At 37.7% G+C, this 16,276-nt stretch overlaps 1 protein-coding gene across 1 annotated transcript in view; it reads left to right on the top strand.

The window, feature by feature from the left end:
- Positions 1-16,276, top strand: part of DTHD1 (death domain containing 1) — a 66,339-nt gene that overhangs the window by 27,669 nt on the left and 22,394 nt on the right. The window contains exons 6-8 of the mRNA XM_002745927.7: positions 416-580; positions 2,430-2,719; positions 10,321-10,565. Coding sequence (XP_002745973.4) covers positions 416-580; positions 2,430-2,719; positions 10,321-10,565 — 700 coding nt within the window. The remainder of the gene's footprint in view (positions 1-415; positions 581-2,429; positions 2,720-10,320; positions 10,566-16,276) is intronic.

Here is a 16,276-nt window from a genome sequence, read left to right as displayed (position 1 = left end):
CATCCGGGTTTACATCAGCAAGTTTAATGTTTTTGGATAGTCTCTTAAACCTATTTTGCTGGTTGCAAAAAGCTTGTCATTCTCCAAAGCTCATCTCAAACATTAGCATTTTCACTTGGCAAGCTTCCTGAGCCTCTTCCTTCTGCTTTTAAACCACCCTATACATTTCTTTAATTATCACACAGATTTCCTTGTGCTGTAATCAGATAATACTGTGTTACTATGTGCTTCTGTAGGACAAGGGTTATATGGTTTGATCTCTGTATTCCTGCTGCAAAGCATAATTATGGGCACATAGTATAAACCTAATGAATTGTTATTATATTATTCACAATGAAAGAATGAATGCATAAGATTCATACCATGTAAATTATAAGTAAATTGTACCAATATCACTTTTGTTACCATTTTATAGGACAAAAAGTGCCTCCATAAGAAAATCTGGAAAAAATACCTCTGAATATTTGAAATTACTGGGATTCAGAAGCCAAGACAGTGGTTGGTTTGGACTCAACAATGTCGTTGTGAAAACCATACAGAGAGGCTTGATATCGGTTGAATTGTATGAACATTTCGAGAGGTAATAGAATTGAAAACAATCAAAGTTGATGATAGGTGCTCATAGAAATGGAATAGTAAGATTACATTTTTATTCTTCAAATAGAAATATTAATTGTTCTTTAGAGGGTACATAAAAAGCAAAACAGAATTGATGTGGATATGCTATCTGTAATTTCATTCGTGATAGTTAAACAAGTGCTTTTGGAAACCACTCATAACTAAAATTTACTTTTACAGGTTTCTGCTAACTCCAAAATAGTTTTAAAATGTTCGTTTTGAAATTCCATGGAGATAGTAATTAACTGTTCCTATTATGCATATCTCATAACTATGTATAGATAAACGGAATGTGTTACTTCAGTGCCCTCATTTTGCTTTCTCATTTCCATGTTCTCTAGAGAGCCCATTATGAGAAGAGTTTTGGACAGATTTAAGGTTCAAGAAGAGTAGCCACTCATAAAGAGAGGTCATATATCTAAAAATAGCCTTTATTTCATAACGGGAGGTTTTACATTTATGATTGTCTTGAATCCAGTTTCCTAGGAGTAGAGCCTGATATGAAAGGCAAGTGGTTTATTGAGAGAGAGCTCTTGAGTGAATCCCGTAGGGCAAAGGTGGAAGATGGAAAAAACGATGGTTTCAGGTGAAGCGATGGTTTCAGGTCAAGTATTTCTGTAGCCTGACACCTCTGGGGAGCTCTGCAGTGTGAGTACCAAGGCAGCTGGCTTTACATCCCCACATGGGTGTGGGGCTGTGGGTGTGGGGCTGCTCTGGGTGAAGATTTCTTCTAGGCCAAATCACTGGAGAAGAATTTGAATGGGCCGCTGAGTCCAGGGAAAGTGATCTGTATTAGTTTGTTTAGGCTGCAGTGATAAAGTACCGCACACTGGGTGGCTCAAACAACAGAAACTTATTGTTTCACAGTTCTGGAGGCCAGAAGGACAAAATCAAGGTACTAGCAGGGTTTGTTCTTTCCAAGAGCTGTGAGTTAAGGATCTGCCCAGGCCTTTATTCTTGGCTTGTAGATCACCGTTTTCCTGGCCTCAGGGTGTTTTCTCTCCATGCATTCCTATGCATTGAAATTTCCCTCTTTTATGACGGCAGTCATACTGGATTAGGGATGACCCTAATGACCCTCACCTTAACCTAATTACCTCTGTATAGTCCCTATTTCCAAATGTCAAATTCTGAGGTACTAGGGGATAGTACTTCAACATATGAATGTGTCTGTGAATGGGGAGGGTGACACATAATGCAGTCCCTACCAAGGTCCATCCTAAGGATCCTGATCCTTACCACCTACAGACACAGAGGCATATTTCAATCCTCATTTAATTATGGTATATATTCTGCATCCTATGGAGAGTCAGCAAATTATTGTACTCATCTTTCTCTTCTATATTTTAAATATGCTCTTTTGTAATTCTAATTAAAATATAACTTAAAATATGCTGCCATGTTTAGAGCTGAGCTGAGACTGTATGATTTCTTTGTTTAAGAATATGTTTTAGAATTTAGTTTGATTTGAGCTGGTTTCTTTTTTATTTATTTCTTGTTTTAATGGAGATTGAGTTTTGCCATGTTGCCCAGGCTAGGGTTGAACTTCTAGATTCCAGCGATCCACCTTCCACGACCTCCCAAAGTACTAGGAGAGGCGTGAGCCATTGTGCCCAGCCTGAGCCGGTTTCTTGATGGCTAAGAGTTTCTTTACAATCAATCATTAACGAATCTAACCTGTTGGCCTTAAGAATACTTGATTTTAAAAGACATCTGTTTGATAACAACTCTTTTCTTGGGTGTTATTATGTATCAGTGATGTTCTTGTCATTGCATTTTTCCCTTGGGTCTCACCTCTTTCTTCCATGCAGGTTTATTGTACTTCACCTCTCTTCCACCATGGACAATAGTCATTTGGTTACTTTTGTGAAATCTTTAGAGGAAGCTATGCTCAGCACCACTGCCTGCATAGTACTGTCTCACCAGAAGGACAATCCACATAGAATAGCTGTTTTAGTGGTGCCTTCTAAAGATTTAAGCCAGGTGCTTAAGAACCTGAGCTTGGAAGGGTTTGGAGGACCTTCAGAGCCATCTTGCCATTTCCAAGTTCGAGAAGGAGAACAACTTCTTTTAAGATTTACTGGAAACATATTTGCTTCAAGTAAGTATAAAGACATTTTTAAATATATTTTATGGGCTATAAACCACAAGCTCTTCAGAAGAGTTTGCTAAACTTGTGTTACTAAGGAAACCTTCAGAGGATTGACAAGGGAATTCAGGAAGTAGGAAGAAAAATAGACTTATTTATTATACTTCTTCCTTTCCCATTTCTTTATTCTCTACTTAGGGAATGCATGTTCCTTTATGGGAAGATTCTAAGTGACGCTTTTTAGAAATAGCTTTCTCCATAGTTACTATATGAGTCCAAGCTAGGAACAACTTTCCTACAACAATAAAATTGCCTTCTAAGTGCTTCCATTATCAGCCATGTGAAATCAATGACCATATGTGAATAAGAGTGATCATTTAAAAACATGTCATACTATATAATACCAGTGATTACAATCTTATTTTTACCTCCTATTCTTTCTAAAATAATACATCCAAACTCTTTAAGGTGTTCTACAAAGAATCTAACCTGGGGTCAGTGAACTCCCAAAGGATGGGTAAGTAGATCTACCTTTCAGCGTAATTGCCATATTTGTAATCCCATGTATTTTATTTTATATTTTTCGAAGAGTACTCTGAGAATCAATGGACAGTTTCACCAAATTCTAAAGGACTCTATGGCAAATAAAATAAAATAAATGAAGAATAATTGATCAAGGCTGGGAGCAGTGCTCACACCTGTAATCCCAGCACTTTGGAAGGCCAAGGTCAGGAGTTCGAGACCAGCCACCAACATGGTGAAACTCCATCTCTACTAAAAATTAAAAAAAAAATAGCTGGGTGTGGTGGTGGATGCCTGTAAATTCCAGCTACTGGGAGGCTGAGGCAGGAGAATCACTTTAGTTCAGGAGGCAGAGGTTGCAGTGAGCTGAGATCGCACCACTGCATTCCAGCCTTCATGACAGAGCAAGACTCCATCTAAAAAAAAAAAAAAAGAATTGATCCAAGTATCTAAATTACATACCTGGCTTACTTATTTTCCCATATTTATCTACTGCTATTTTTGTTTTCACTCTAAATCTTACCACAGTTAGAAAGTATTTAATTACTTTATTTGCTTTTTGTTCATATAGTTATGCTGTGTCCTTTACCCTTCACCGGAATGAAAACTCCACGAGGGCAAGGACCATGTCTTTCTTATTAATATATCCTCTGATCCTAACATAGAACCTGGTATATCCAAAGCTTTTTTTTCTTTACAAAATGCTTTATTTTTGATATCAACCTACCTAAACATTGATACAAGTAATGTATTGGCAGTTAATGTACACTTTAATTAAGTATACTGAAGAAATATCATTGACTGATAAATAAACTATCATCTTCATTTTCTTTTGTACAATGTTTGACAGAGTTATGTCTAAAGAATGAGTTCAACAATGAGTTTTTCAGCCCTTGTAGTCTCTAGTGTCTACTGTTGCCATCTTTATGTGTATGTGCATCTAAGGTTTTCTGTTTCTCCATTAATTTGCTTAGAATAATGGCTTCTAGTTGCACAATTTTGTTGCAAAGGACATGATTCTGTTCTTTTTTTGGGCTGCATGGTATTCCATGGTGTACATGTACCACATTTTCTTTATCCGGTCTACCATTGATGGGCACCTAGGTTGATTCCATGACTTTACTATTGTAAATAGTGCTGCAATGAACATGCAAATGCATTTGATAAATGTGTAGTGAATGAATGCCTATATGGCAGTGATGAAGAAAGCAAGCAGGATGATGAATACGAGAGGTGGCAGGAGACATTAGAGAAGTGAAGGAATCGATGAGACTAAAGAGATCAAAGGAACAACGTGAAGAGAAGAGGAAGAAAATGAACACAAAGAGAAAACCGCTGTGTGGGAATAGAGAGCAAAAGTTCTTTGAAGGGGTTGTCATCACAACAATTTTTTTTCACTAAGTCAACACCTTCCTCTTTCTAAACTTCTTGCCCTGCTGTGGAATAGAATCTAGCAGGTGTGTTTGTGAAAGTGAGGTGAGAGGGAAAATTAAGGACAGTTTTTTTTTTGAAGATTTCTGGCCCAGGAGGTTTTCTTCACACTTGATTTGAGGGGATGTGCTCCATTTATTTATAAATTAAGATGGATCCTATTTAATCCTATTATGTCGATTTTCTCTCTGAATCAGGAAATAGCTCCAAGCCTCATTGGTTCTCTTTTTGCTCAAAAAAGGGGCAAGGCATGAAGCTGATGCTGCCCTCCCTGCTTTTTTGATATCTCAGAAATAAGTGAGACCTAAAGTGTCCCAATTTTAAGTGTCTATTCTACTCTCACATACAGGATCTCGGCATCAGAGCCAGCTGACAGGACTTAGTGAGCAAATGACAAGGATGGCAGAGAAGCGGGCAGGGAAGAGAGAGGAGGGAGAGGAAGGAAGGATGGAAGAGGCCCCTTCCTACTTGGCTTCCGGAGCAGAAACCACACTGTCCACCCTGGAGAAATCTCTCTAATGAGACATAGTCAACAACCAGAAGTGTCCCACCCAAACCAGTGATGCAACTGATTTTCCTGTAATACTGTGGACAGCAGCTGTATTTACCAACCACCCTAAACAGGAGTGCATTACTGTTCTACTCACAAGCAATGGTACTGAGTATCCCATTGCCTGCAGTGGAGACTGGGGAGCACGTGCTAAACCAAGAGCAGCCAAGGCAGCCAGCACCTGTGAGGTTCTTCCCTATAAGGGATGGGGAATTATTCTCCTCAGTTAAGGAAAATGAGTCAGACAGGATGCTGAGATCTTTCTGCTTTGCTTTTCCTAGGGAGACAGGCTGAGATCTGGAGCCTGACTGGGTTTTTCTTTGCCTAAGAGGAATGAGATCCTCAGTAAAGAATTGGTATCTCATCCTAATAAAAGAATTGATACATCCTTTTATCAGGGCCTAGGGTTGTCTCTGTGAATATCAAAAAGATAAAGCTAGAGACTCTCTGACTGGAGAGTTCTCCTTGCCCTCCCCACCCCCACCCTCATGCCCAGTTCTTTCCTGCTGTATCTTCAGATCTCACCTCAGTGATCATGTTCTAAGAAGCTATCCTTCCTGATTATGAGATCTTATTTTATTTTTAATAGCTCTATTATACTTTTGCAGATCTTTCTTTTTCTATTTTGGGCCTTTGTCATGTGCAGTTTTCTATTCGTTCATCTAATTGTTTGATCAGTGCCAGTTTCCCCTACCACAGTCCCATCCATGGACTCACTGTCCTGTTGGTAGACAGCATTCAGTTAAAAGAAACTCAGCCCTTTGAAAAATGCCAAAATCTCTCTATTCACTTACATAGAATGTGTGTATATATATATATATATATATATATATATATATATATATATATATATTATAAAACTATATGTTCACCTTTTCAGTGAACATCACGGGACATGGACCTGTATTTCTATTTCTAGTAGGAAGAAAGATGGATAGGTGTATCCTTTGGTTTTTATAATGGTTTTGGCAATCTTCCGGAAACAAGCTACAGCAAGCTTTCATTTTCTAGGTCAGAGTTTTGTTGTCAGTTTAGCACCTAGATTTTTGCATGTTATCCAAGCCCCCACTTCACACAACTTCCAGAAAGTGTTTTAATATGATTTTATATAATGACATCTTAGCACCATCCATAACACCTAGTAATGCCTGTGAGATCTGTCTTTTAAAGTTGCCCTGAATACCCTTTGGCCTAGGGAAGTGATTTTTCTAGATATTCTATAGGACGTATCCCTACACTTATCTCTACACCTATGTACTAACCATTCTTTCATTCACTCAACAAAGATTTGTTGACCTTATGTATATTAAAGTCTAATGAAGAAAGACAGAGAATAAGCAAATAAGTAAATAAAATGCATAGCTTGACTTGGGCTGAAAAGTGAATTATAGAAAAATAAAGCAGGGAAAAGATAGGGGGATCTTAGGGGTGTAGCAGGTGTGTGGTTTTATTTCAGGGAAGATCTTTCTGGAAAGCTGACACTTAAAAAGAAGTCTCTAAGCGGGTGAGGAAGCAAGCCATAATCCTATCTCAGGGGAGTTTGTCCCAGGCAGAGGGATTGCCAGTGCCAATGAACTCACGTGAAATCTTATCTTGTGTGTGTGAGGAACAGTGGGAGCCTGAGATGGCTGGATCAGAGGGAGAGGAAAGGTTGTGGGAGAGGAGGTGAGAACTGGTCATGCCTTGCAGGCATAGGAAAGACTGCCTTTTATGCTGAGTGACTTGGGGAAACATGAAGGGTTCTCAACAAAGAAGTGAACTGAGTTAGATTATAACTGTGTTGAGAATAGACTTTAGAGCAAGAGGAGAAGCAGGGAGACGTTATTGTTTAATTGCAGTAAAGCAGGCAAAAGATGGCATAGCTTAGAGGTAGAGCTCGTGGGGAGAGGGTTAGCATATACACTGAGCCAGTAGTTCTCATAGGGTTTTTCTGGTTTCCTGGACTGCTAGCTCTTTCAATTTTTTTATCTGACTTTTCTTTTCTTTATTTTTTCTTTTCTTTTTTTTTTTTTTTTTTTTTTTTAACAGAGTCTCACTCTGTCATCCAGGCTGGAGTGCAGTGGCACAATCTTGGCCTACTGCAACCTCCACCTTCCAGGTTCAAGTGATTCTCCTACCTCAAGTTCCTGAGTAGCTGAGATCACAGGTGCCCACCACTATGCCTGGCTAATTTTTGTATTTCTTTTTAGTAGAGGTGGTGTTTCACCATGTTGGCCAGCTGGACTTGAACTACTGACCTCAAGTGATCCACCTGCCTTGGCCTCCCGAAGTGCTGGGATTACAGGCGTGAGCCACTACGCCTGGTCTATCTGATTTTTCTATGCAAAAATATTCATTCTTACATTTTTATTTTCTATGTAATCAATGTAAAATATTAAATGCCCATTATTAAGAAGAAATATATTGCTATAAGAGACATCTTGTAATCCATATAATATAAGTAAATTCTGAAATTTTTGTATGACAAGTATTTACTAGATAGCTACTATCTCAAGACAATTCTGGGGTTCTATATATGTAATATGTTTTAAAAAAATAAACTAATGGTTGATTTTATACTTTGGGTATGGAATGAATGAGCTTTGCTTTTATTTCTCCTTTAAATATGCCAGTGAGGGAGAAAAAAAAAATAGAGGAGTGCAATTTCTTCAGGCTACTTCTTTTTTTTTGGATTTATTTTTTGTTCAGGGACCAGAAGTCTTTAAAATATATTATTATGCCTTAACAACAATGAAACTCCCAACTTTAAAAAATTGCATAATGTTTTTTGTTTATAACAGGAAGATTATGCTACTTATTACTAGTAAATTGTCAATAATTTCATCTCTACTTCACATGTGATCTTTGGAGAGTTGCCCTAGAGATCTTTATTTTTAAAAATTGCTATATGTTTTAGGTCTGAATTGAACCAATGTGGCCATATGTCACCCTCAATCCTTATATCCTGTGTATAAATCATTTTTTATGAATAATTGTGCACTTTGCAGGAAGTATAAGATCCTTCAAGGGACAGAATGAGAAATTTACTAATTGGTATTCCACAGGAACCAAAGTAGTAAAATTTTTCTTGATAGCTCTCTAGTAGTATGCAAACAGAAGTTAGCTAGGTGTTACTCCAGTGAGCTGGAAACTCCTACCTAATTTACTATTTAGAGAACATTTAAATGACCCCAAATAATCTACTTTTTTTTAACCAAAGTGAGATTCTCTTAAGGGAAACTCTGGCTAATGCCTCTCTTAGGGATCTGTTCTTTTTATTGTTGTTATCATTTTTCAAGTAGTCAGGTTGCCTCTCAAATAAAAACTTTTGCAAAGGGATTTACTCCCACACCTTCTGTAATCTGGAGCTATTCTATTTCTAGATTTAGCTGAGCTTTAGAAAAATCACCAAAGTTACCTCAAGCAGTCAAGACAGGCAGAAGGGTGGTGGTGTCATCTATATCTCTCAATGAAGCCTTTGGTCACTAGGCAAAATGAAAACTTTTCTATGAGGGAGAACTCTGGGCAGTCAACTGTATGCTGTTCCATGTCAACATAAAAGCTTCATCTTGGCCAAGTGCATTGGCTCATGACTGTAATGCCAGCACTTTAGGAGGCCAAGGAGAGTGGATTGCTTGTCCTCTGGAGTTTGAGACCAGCCTGGGCAACATGGTGAAACTCCATCTCTATTAAAAACAACAACAAAACAAAATTAGCTAGACATGGTGGCACACATGTGCAGTCCCAGCTCCTTGGAAGGCTGAGGTGGGAGGATGGCTTGAGCTTGGGAGGTGGAGATTTTAGTGACTTGAGTTCATGCCACTTGCACTCACTCCAGCCCGGGTGACAGAGTGAGACTCACTCTCAAAAAAAAAAATCCCAAAATATAAAAAAGTTTATCTTGACATTTCTTTAAACAGCCTGAGGTTTCTTTTCTTTTCTTTTTTTTTTTTTTTGGCATGCAAATTCAAAACAGTAGAAGAATCCTTCTTCTTATCATTGCTATCATTGCTGTCATTTATTGAGCACTTACTGTGTGCCAGGTCCTATGACAACCATTTTATCCATATTTTCCCATTTCATTTCCAAAACAATCCTAGGAGGTAAGTTTTATTTCTGCTTCTTTAAGGATAAAGAAGCTAAGGCTCTAAGAAGTCAGAGATATGAAAATATGGACAAATATTACAGACTACACAAATAACAGAGATTGGACTTGAACCTACATCTATACCTCCAAGACATATTAAGTGCTACATGATGGGTTTCTACAAATTTTACAAATGGTTATGCAGACATTTATTTCCTTAGGAAACATGGTAGTGTTTATTCTACTGTTGAAATAACAAGGTAAAATATCCTGATTGTCATGGTAAAACACCAATGAGTGAAAGGTTATATTCACAAAAGCTCTAGAATTTTTAGTAAGTAGTTGATAAAACTTTTATATATTATCATTTTAGGAGAACCTGTCAGGTTTTCATAGAAATTTTAATAACAATTCAATAACTATTCATGAATAAAATTAGTAACTATTACACCTGAAAGTTCTAGAACAACACTGTCCATTTCCACAATTGTGGAATTGTTTTATATCTGTGTTGTTCATTATGGTACTTATTATACTTACTCAGTCATTGAGACTTTTAAATGTGTTTAGACTGACTGAGGAGTTAAATTTAATTTTATTTACTGTTTATTATTTTTCATTTAAACTTAAGTAGCCACATGTTATGGGAGAGTGCAACTCTAGAATGTCTATTGTGAGGTCACAATATGAATAGTTAGGGGAAAGGAGAAAGATAATTTTCAAAGGGTAAAATGTTGCAAAAGCTGAATATTTCTAGTAGTTTCTGGTTTTACAAAAAATGGAATAGAGAAAGAAAAGCTAAAGATTATTTGATTTAGAAGCAGCCAGAGAGCACCTGGCCCAAGAACCGTTGAGAAATCTTTTGCGTAATCTACATGGTCTCTGCCTATTGCTCCTTTGTCAGGTTATATTATGACAAAAGATAATGATACAAAAAAGCTTTAATCGTATTTTTAAAATAAAATAATTATTTTGATTTTTAAAAATTAAGTAAGACAAATTGATCCATCTTAATGATAACAAATGCATTTTACTCCTATCTAGGCAATGGGAAGGATTATGGAAAAGACTACACACTTATTTTTCACTTGCAAAGAAAACCTAGGCTGGAACTGCAAATCAAAGAAGTGGATGAATTTGGAAACTACAGCTGCCCTCATTATAAAGGCACCATTGTCGTGTATAAAGTACCTAAAGGAAAGATAGTCCCCAACTTGAATCAATCTCTCGTAATTAATGAAAACCATTCTCAGTTGCCAATTTGCAAATTACCATTGAGATTGCCAAAGGTGAGTTATTTTACTTTTCTAATTACTATATTTTGTTAATTATTTATAATTCTGTAACAATCAGTTTTGCAGGCATAGAGAAACATACAGTTGAAAGAAAAGGAAAGAATAGGGTTAATAAAGAAGGAGTAGGAAGGTCTGATTTTAGATTTTTAGGTCCAATTTTAGAGTATTAGAATACATGTTAGGATTTCTTCTTTTCTCATATCAGCCAGGCTAACAAGAATACTTCAGATTGGTCTGGTCCTCACAGCATGTTGTTGCTAACTATGAAAATCATGTCATTCATTTTCTGTAACAGCATCTGAGTCACTGGGAAATTATTTATGAAAAGAATACATTTCAGAGCACATCGTTTTAAGGCAAAGTCATGGTGAGGAAAAAAATGACCTCAAAATATTTACATTGAAACTTACGAGATTTTGCATGTTTGTCTCATGAGTTATGCATGCCTGAAATTCTTACTCATGTCAGAAAGTAGTGTTATTTCTTTGAACATGTCAAACACAAATAAATACATTTTATTGCTGTATATTACAATATCTATGATGACATAGATATTGCTTCTCTAAATGAATTTATAATCCAAGTACACAAAACATATACACAAAATTACGCTGCAAGATAGTAACTGATTGGTGTAACATTTAGATTATATGAACAGTTGTACCAATAGTTGGTACTAGATGGTACTAATAGTTGTTCAGAGAAGGGAAATGGCTTTTCTACAAAATGTTTGCGGCATTTTATCTGAGCTTTTTAAGTTGCTGGAAATTCAGTCAATGGAAAAGTAGAAAAAAGGCAAGTTAGAGGGAGAAAATAGAATGCATTTGACTGGGGTGGTAGGCATAGCTTAGCAGGAATTCACAGTTTGTGTAATAACCATTGTAATAATGACTAATGTGCCAAAGGACTTTCAAATACTTTACATGCATTGTATCATTAAATCCTCAAAAAATCCTATGATACATAATTGTTCTTATTTTTATGGGAACTGAGGCACAGAAATTTTAGGCAACTTGCCCAGGTTCTCATAGCTAAGTAAATGGCAGAGCTAAAGTTCAGACACAGGAAACCTGCTTCCTACGTGTTGAACAGCTATTATGCTGTCACTTTGTTAGCACATAATGCTAGGATTGTTAGTCAAAGATATAAGGTGGATTTTAGGGCATCTAGGTTCACTTTTGACGGTGTGTGACATCTATACTATGCTTTTCTATAAAGATAATATTAGAAATATTTAACAAGTGATATGACCTGATACCAACCAGTCAAATTGAAAGCAGCACACAGTGGAGAGGATCAGGTTCTTGATGACACTAACTTCTGGTTTTTGGGGAGATCCCAGGGTCCCTGGGTGGCATGCCTAAGTAGAGGAATTTATTAAGCCACTGATACTAAAAATAACTGATGACAGTATAGCCAGACTGGTGTACATCCATTATCAGTTTTGCTTCTGGGCATTTTCATTTCCACCATAAGACTCTGCACCATACGGCTGTTACTTATGCATGGGGCACTTTTCCCTGAGACAGTCTCATAGCTGCTGATTCCTCATTCAAGCCTCAGCTCAGATGTCATTTGTTATACTTATTCCCTTATCTCCTAATCTGAAGTCACTTTTTAACTTGTTACCCTTTTTCTATGTACTTCCTAACACCCATCACTGATATGTTTAGATACATTTATTTGTTCATGTATTTTCTATTTTCCTTTGCTTCTTTAAAAAGCAAACTCCATGAATGAAGGATTCTGTCTATTCTGTCCAGGTTCCTTCTTCTGTGATAGAATAGTGCCTGGCACATAGAAGGCACCTTCATTATCTGAGACTCGGTGAATAAGCGAGGTCTATAGCTTTCTTTAAAAGTTTAAGAACTATTGACTTGAAGGAATACTCAAATTCTCTCTGCGTTATAGTTTAGAGCCTGATCCTACAAACTCTTAACTGGCAGGCTAAGGCATCGATGTGGATGGAGTGGAGAGGTGTACGGGCCGCTCTCCAGGAAGGTCAGTTGGCACGTTACTTCCAGAAAGCCCCATGTTGCTCTGCTGCTATGAGAGGCTGAAAGGGAGACAAGTTAGGGACGGTGGAATTCTCTGGCAAGAGATAGTAAGGGCCTTACTGGGATGATGGCAGACCACGGAAAGAAAGATCCTTATGTAAGACATGAAGTCCAAATCTGTGATAGGAATTCAGCTTTCATTTATTAGTGTTTTCTCTGTTGGCCTGACTTTATAAAATTAGCCAAATTAGTCAAGCCAAATTAGCCAATTAGCTAAGATAGATAATTTAGGGGTTTCCATAGATTTTCCTCAGTAAAAGCCTGTGTTTACAATTGTCCAGTATGTTTGCGTCAGTTTCTTCTCTGCTTTGATTCTGGCACACCACTCCCTACCTACCAGCCTGAGCGAGTCTTCCTGAACCTCTTTCACATCGGTGCTTAAGTGCAAGCTCTCCAAGGAAGCCTTCGCTCACTCCTCCTTTGTACTGGGTTAAGTGTTCCTGCTATATGCAGTTAAAGAACTTTGTATTTCCTTTTCACTGTAGTTACCATATTTCATGACAATCACTTGTTTATTTCCTTCCCTTGTTGCTGTAATGGCTTTTTGGGAAGTCTATTTTTTAAAATATTTTTTCTAATCACCCCTCCCTGTGAAATTTTATTACCACAGATACACTGTGTGTCTGTTTATGTACTATATACTTATCTGTGTGTTATACATCTAAAAGAGTAAGTCTTTTTGTGTCTCACCCAAGGACGAATTTTCTCTCCCTGGGGTGACATTATCAAAACTGAGAATGCAGGCAATGAACTGCACAGGCACAGACACTGTCTTGCTCAGCTCTGCATGGCCACGGCAGACAGATAGTACATGCTTGATAAATAGTTGTGAATAATGAGATGGACAAGATAATTTCTGCACACCTTACACTTACTCAACCTTGAAAGCGATAATCCTGAAACGATATTGGCATATTTTAAAATAGTACATTTAAATGTCTGCTGCCTTTCATAGACGAGTCTACTGCCAATATGCCATCTGTGCTTTCCTCTTATCCCAGATGGGTTTGTACAGGGCTTTCCAGATTCACTCTCTGAGCCCTTTCTTGTACCCAAAGTCTTCAGAAATAAGTTTGTCAGGTTGAAACAGAATCTGTGGCTGTGGGAACTTTTTGCTTTTCAAACTAATATAACAAAATGGGAATTGAAACCATGACCTTTATTTTGAGAGATGAGACTTATTTCATAACATTCAGAATTTAAAAAATTCACCTCAACTAAGCAGTATTAGAATGTGCTATTTTTCAGAAACGGAAGTACCCCAATACAGCAGTAGCTTGGCATTAATGAACATTACACTATATGGATATTTACACAAATAGCATAAAATAGGTGAAGGTATTTGTGAAAATAAAAGTGCTTTACACACAGAGAACAAGCAGCAAATATTTACATAAGTGCGTGTAGGCATAGAACCACACACATAATTAAAAAGTGTCATGTTAATATACCGTGTCTGATTCATAAAGATGAGAAGACATATTACTTTTTAGTTCATACTTGGGAGTATCTCTCTTCTCTTATTCTTCAGAGTCTGTAGTTCATTCATTCATATATTAATTAATTCAACAGTGTATCCCAAAGGCTCAGTATATAGTGGTATTCTGGTAGGTAGGGTCTTATTATTCCCTTTCTTTTTTATAGCATGTTTTCAACCCAGAGGCAGAGTTATCCCTTAAAGCAGGAGTCCCCAGTCGCTTGGCCATGAAATGGTAGCACTTCGTGGCCTGTCAGGAACCAAGCTGCACAGCAGGAAGTGAATGGTGGGCAAGTGAGCAATGCTTCATCTGTATTTACAGCCACTCAGCATTGTTTGCATAACTGCCTGAGCTCTGCTCCCTATCAGATCAGTGGTGGCATTTGATTCTTGTAGGGGGCAAACCCTATTGTGAACTATACCTGCAAGTGCTCTAGGTTGCATGCTTCTTATGAGAATTGAATGCCTGATCTATCACTGTCTCCCCTCACCCCGATATGGGACCATCTAGTTGCAGGAAAACAATCTCAAGGCTCCCATTAATTCTATATTACAGCATATAATTACTTGATTATATATTACAATATAATAATAATAGAAATAAACTGCACAATAAATGTGACTTGCCCGAATCATCCCGAACCATTTCTCCAACACAGAAAAATGTTCTTCTATGAAACTGGTTCCAGATGCCAAAATAGTTGGGGACTACTGCCTTAAAGTATCAGTCAAATTGTCTCATGCTTCTGCTCTTTCAGTGGCTCCCAGCTGCTGTGTCAACTTGGCCCTCACGGACTCCAGGGCTTTCTCTGCTCTACTCTCCTCCTCACTTATTCAACTACAATGGCCTTCTTGAGTTTTTGGAATATGCCACACCTGCTTCCACTTTCGGTCTTTGTTAGCGATTCCCCTTGCCTGGAGTGTTCTTCCATCAGATACCTGCATGTCTATTACCCTTACCCTCTTCACTTCTTTGCTGAAACTTCACCTTCTCTCTGTGGTTTACCCTGATTCTATTTAATGTTGCAATCTACTCTTACCCCTACAACCTGACACTCCTAATCCTCGTTAATCTACCGTAATTTTTTTCCTCTAAATCATTTCTCCATTTTTACATGTACTTCTTCTTTTGTAGATTTCTTGTAGAAAAAATCCTCTATTCCATAACTAGAATGTAAACTCCGCGAAGACAGGGAACATTTTTGTGTTCACTGCCAAAACACAAGTACCTAGAATGGTCTCAGGCATGTTAGATGCTCAATGAACATGAGTGAATGGGTATTTATAAATAGAACTTGCATTTTATGGACCAAAAATGTGAGGAGGAAAGTGAAAAGTATCAAGGAAGAAAATAAATTAGCATTAGATGATGGACAGAATTGGTGGTGTGAGCTGGTAGGTGGGATGGCTAGGGAAGACCTCACTGTGAAGGGAATTACTGGGCAGAGGAGCAACCAGTGACCAGAACCTTCCTGTATGGCCAGGAGAGGATCCAAGTGGGAGATGCAGCAAGTTCCAAGACTCTGAGATGGGAATATGCTTCAAGTCAAGGACTTGAAGGAAGGCTGTGATGGTTAGCGCGCATGTGAGGGCTACAGAAAGATGATGAGGTTTGTAAGATCAAAAGGGTCCTGGTGATACTTCATATTCCATACAATCTTCAGAAAATTATCCAACAAACAATATATTTGAAAATATGTACTTGACATGAATATTGATTCACCACTAAATCTCTCTCAAGTTGTGCCTCAGCCTTTCTCCTTTCACAGAATGTTTAAGTAAATTCAGTTCACGCTGTACATAATTGTACTTCAGCAGAAACAAGGCCAGTTTCAAAAAAATTCTCAAAGGATTTTTAGGTGGAAGGAAGTGGAGAGAATATTGTGTGTGTGTGTGTGTGTGCGTCTGAAGTCACACCAGATAGGTGACTATAGGCCATTTGCTTATTTCTGCTAGCTTGGGTTGTGACTGCCTTTGACTCCTTCTGCCGACTTGGAGGATTTGCTTTGAAGAAAAGAAGGACTCCAAATCGAGGCTGGAGTTTCCCAGTGAACCCTAACCCACATATTTACGTAGGCCATCTGTTGACCCAAGTTTTGCTTAGCCTGAACTTCCTGATTCTTTTTTTTTTTTTTTAACTGAACTCCTGACATGTGATTTCTAGTAAATAA

The sequence above is a fragment of the Callithrix jacchus genome, chromosome 3 (assembly GCF_049354715.1).
Source record: "Callithrix jacchus isolate 240 chromosome 3, calJac240_pri, whole genome shotgun sequence".
Taxonomy (NCBI): domain Eukaryota; kingdom Metazoa; phylum Chordata; class Mammalia; order Primates; family Cebidae; genus Callithrix; species Callithrix jacchus.
Note: the sequence above shows the minus strand (reverse complement) of the source record. Positions and strands in the feature narration are given on the sequence as shown.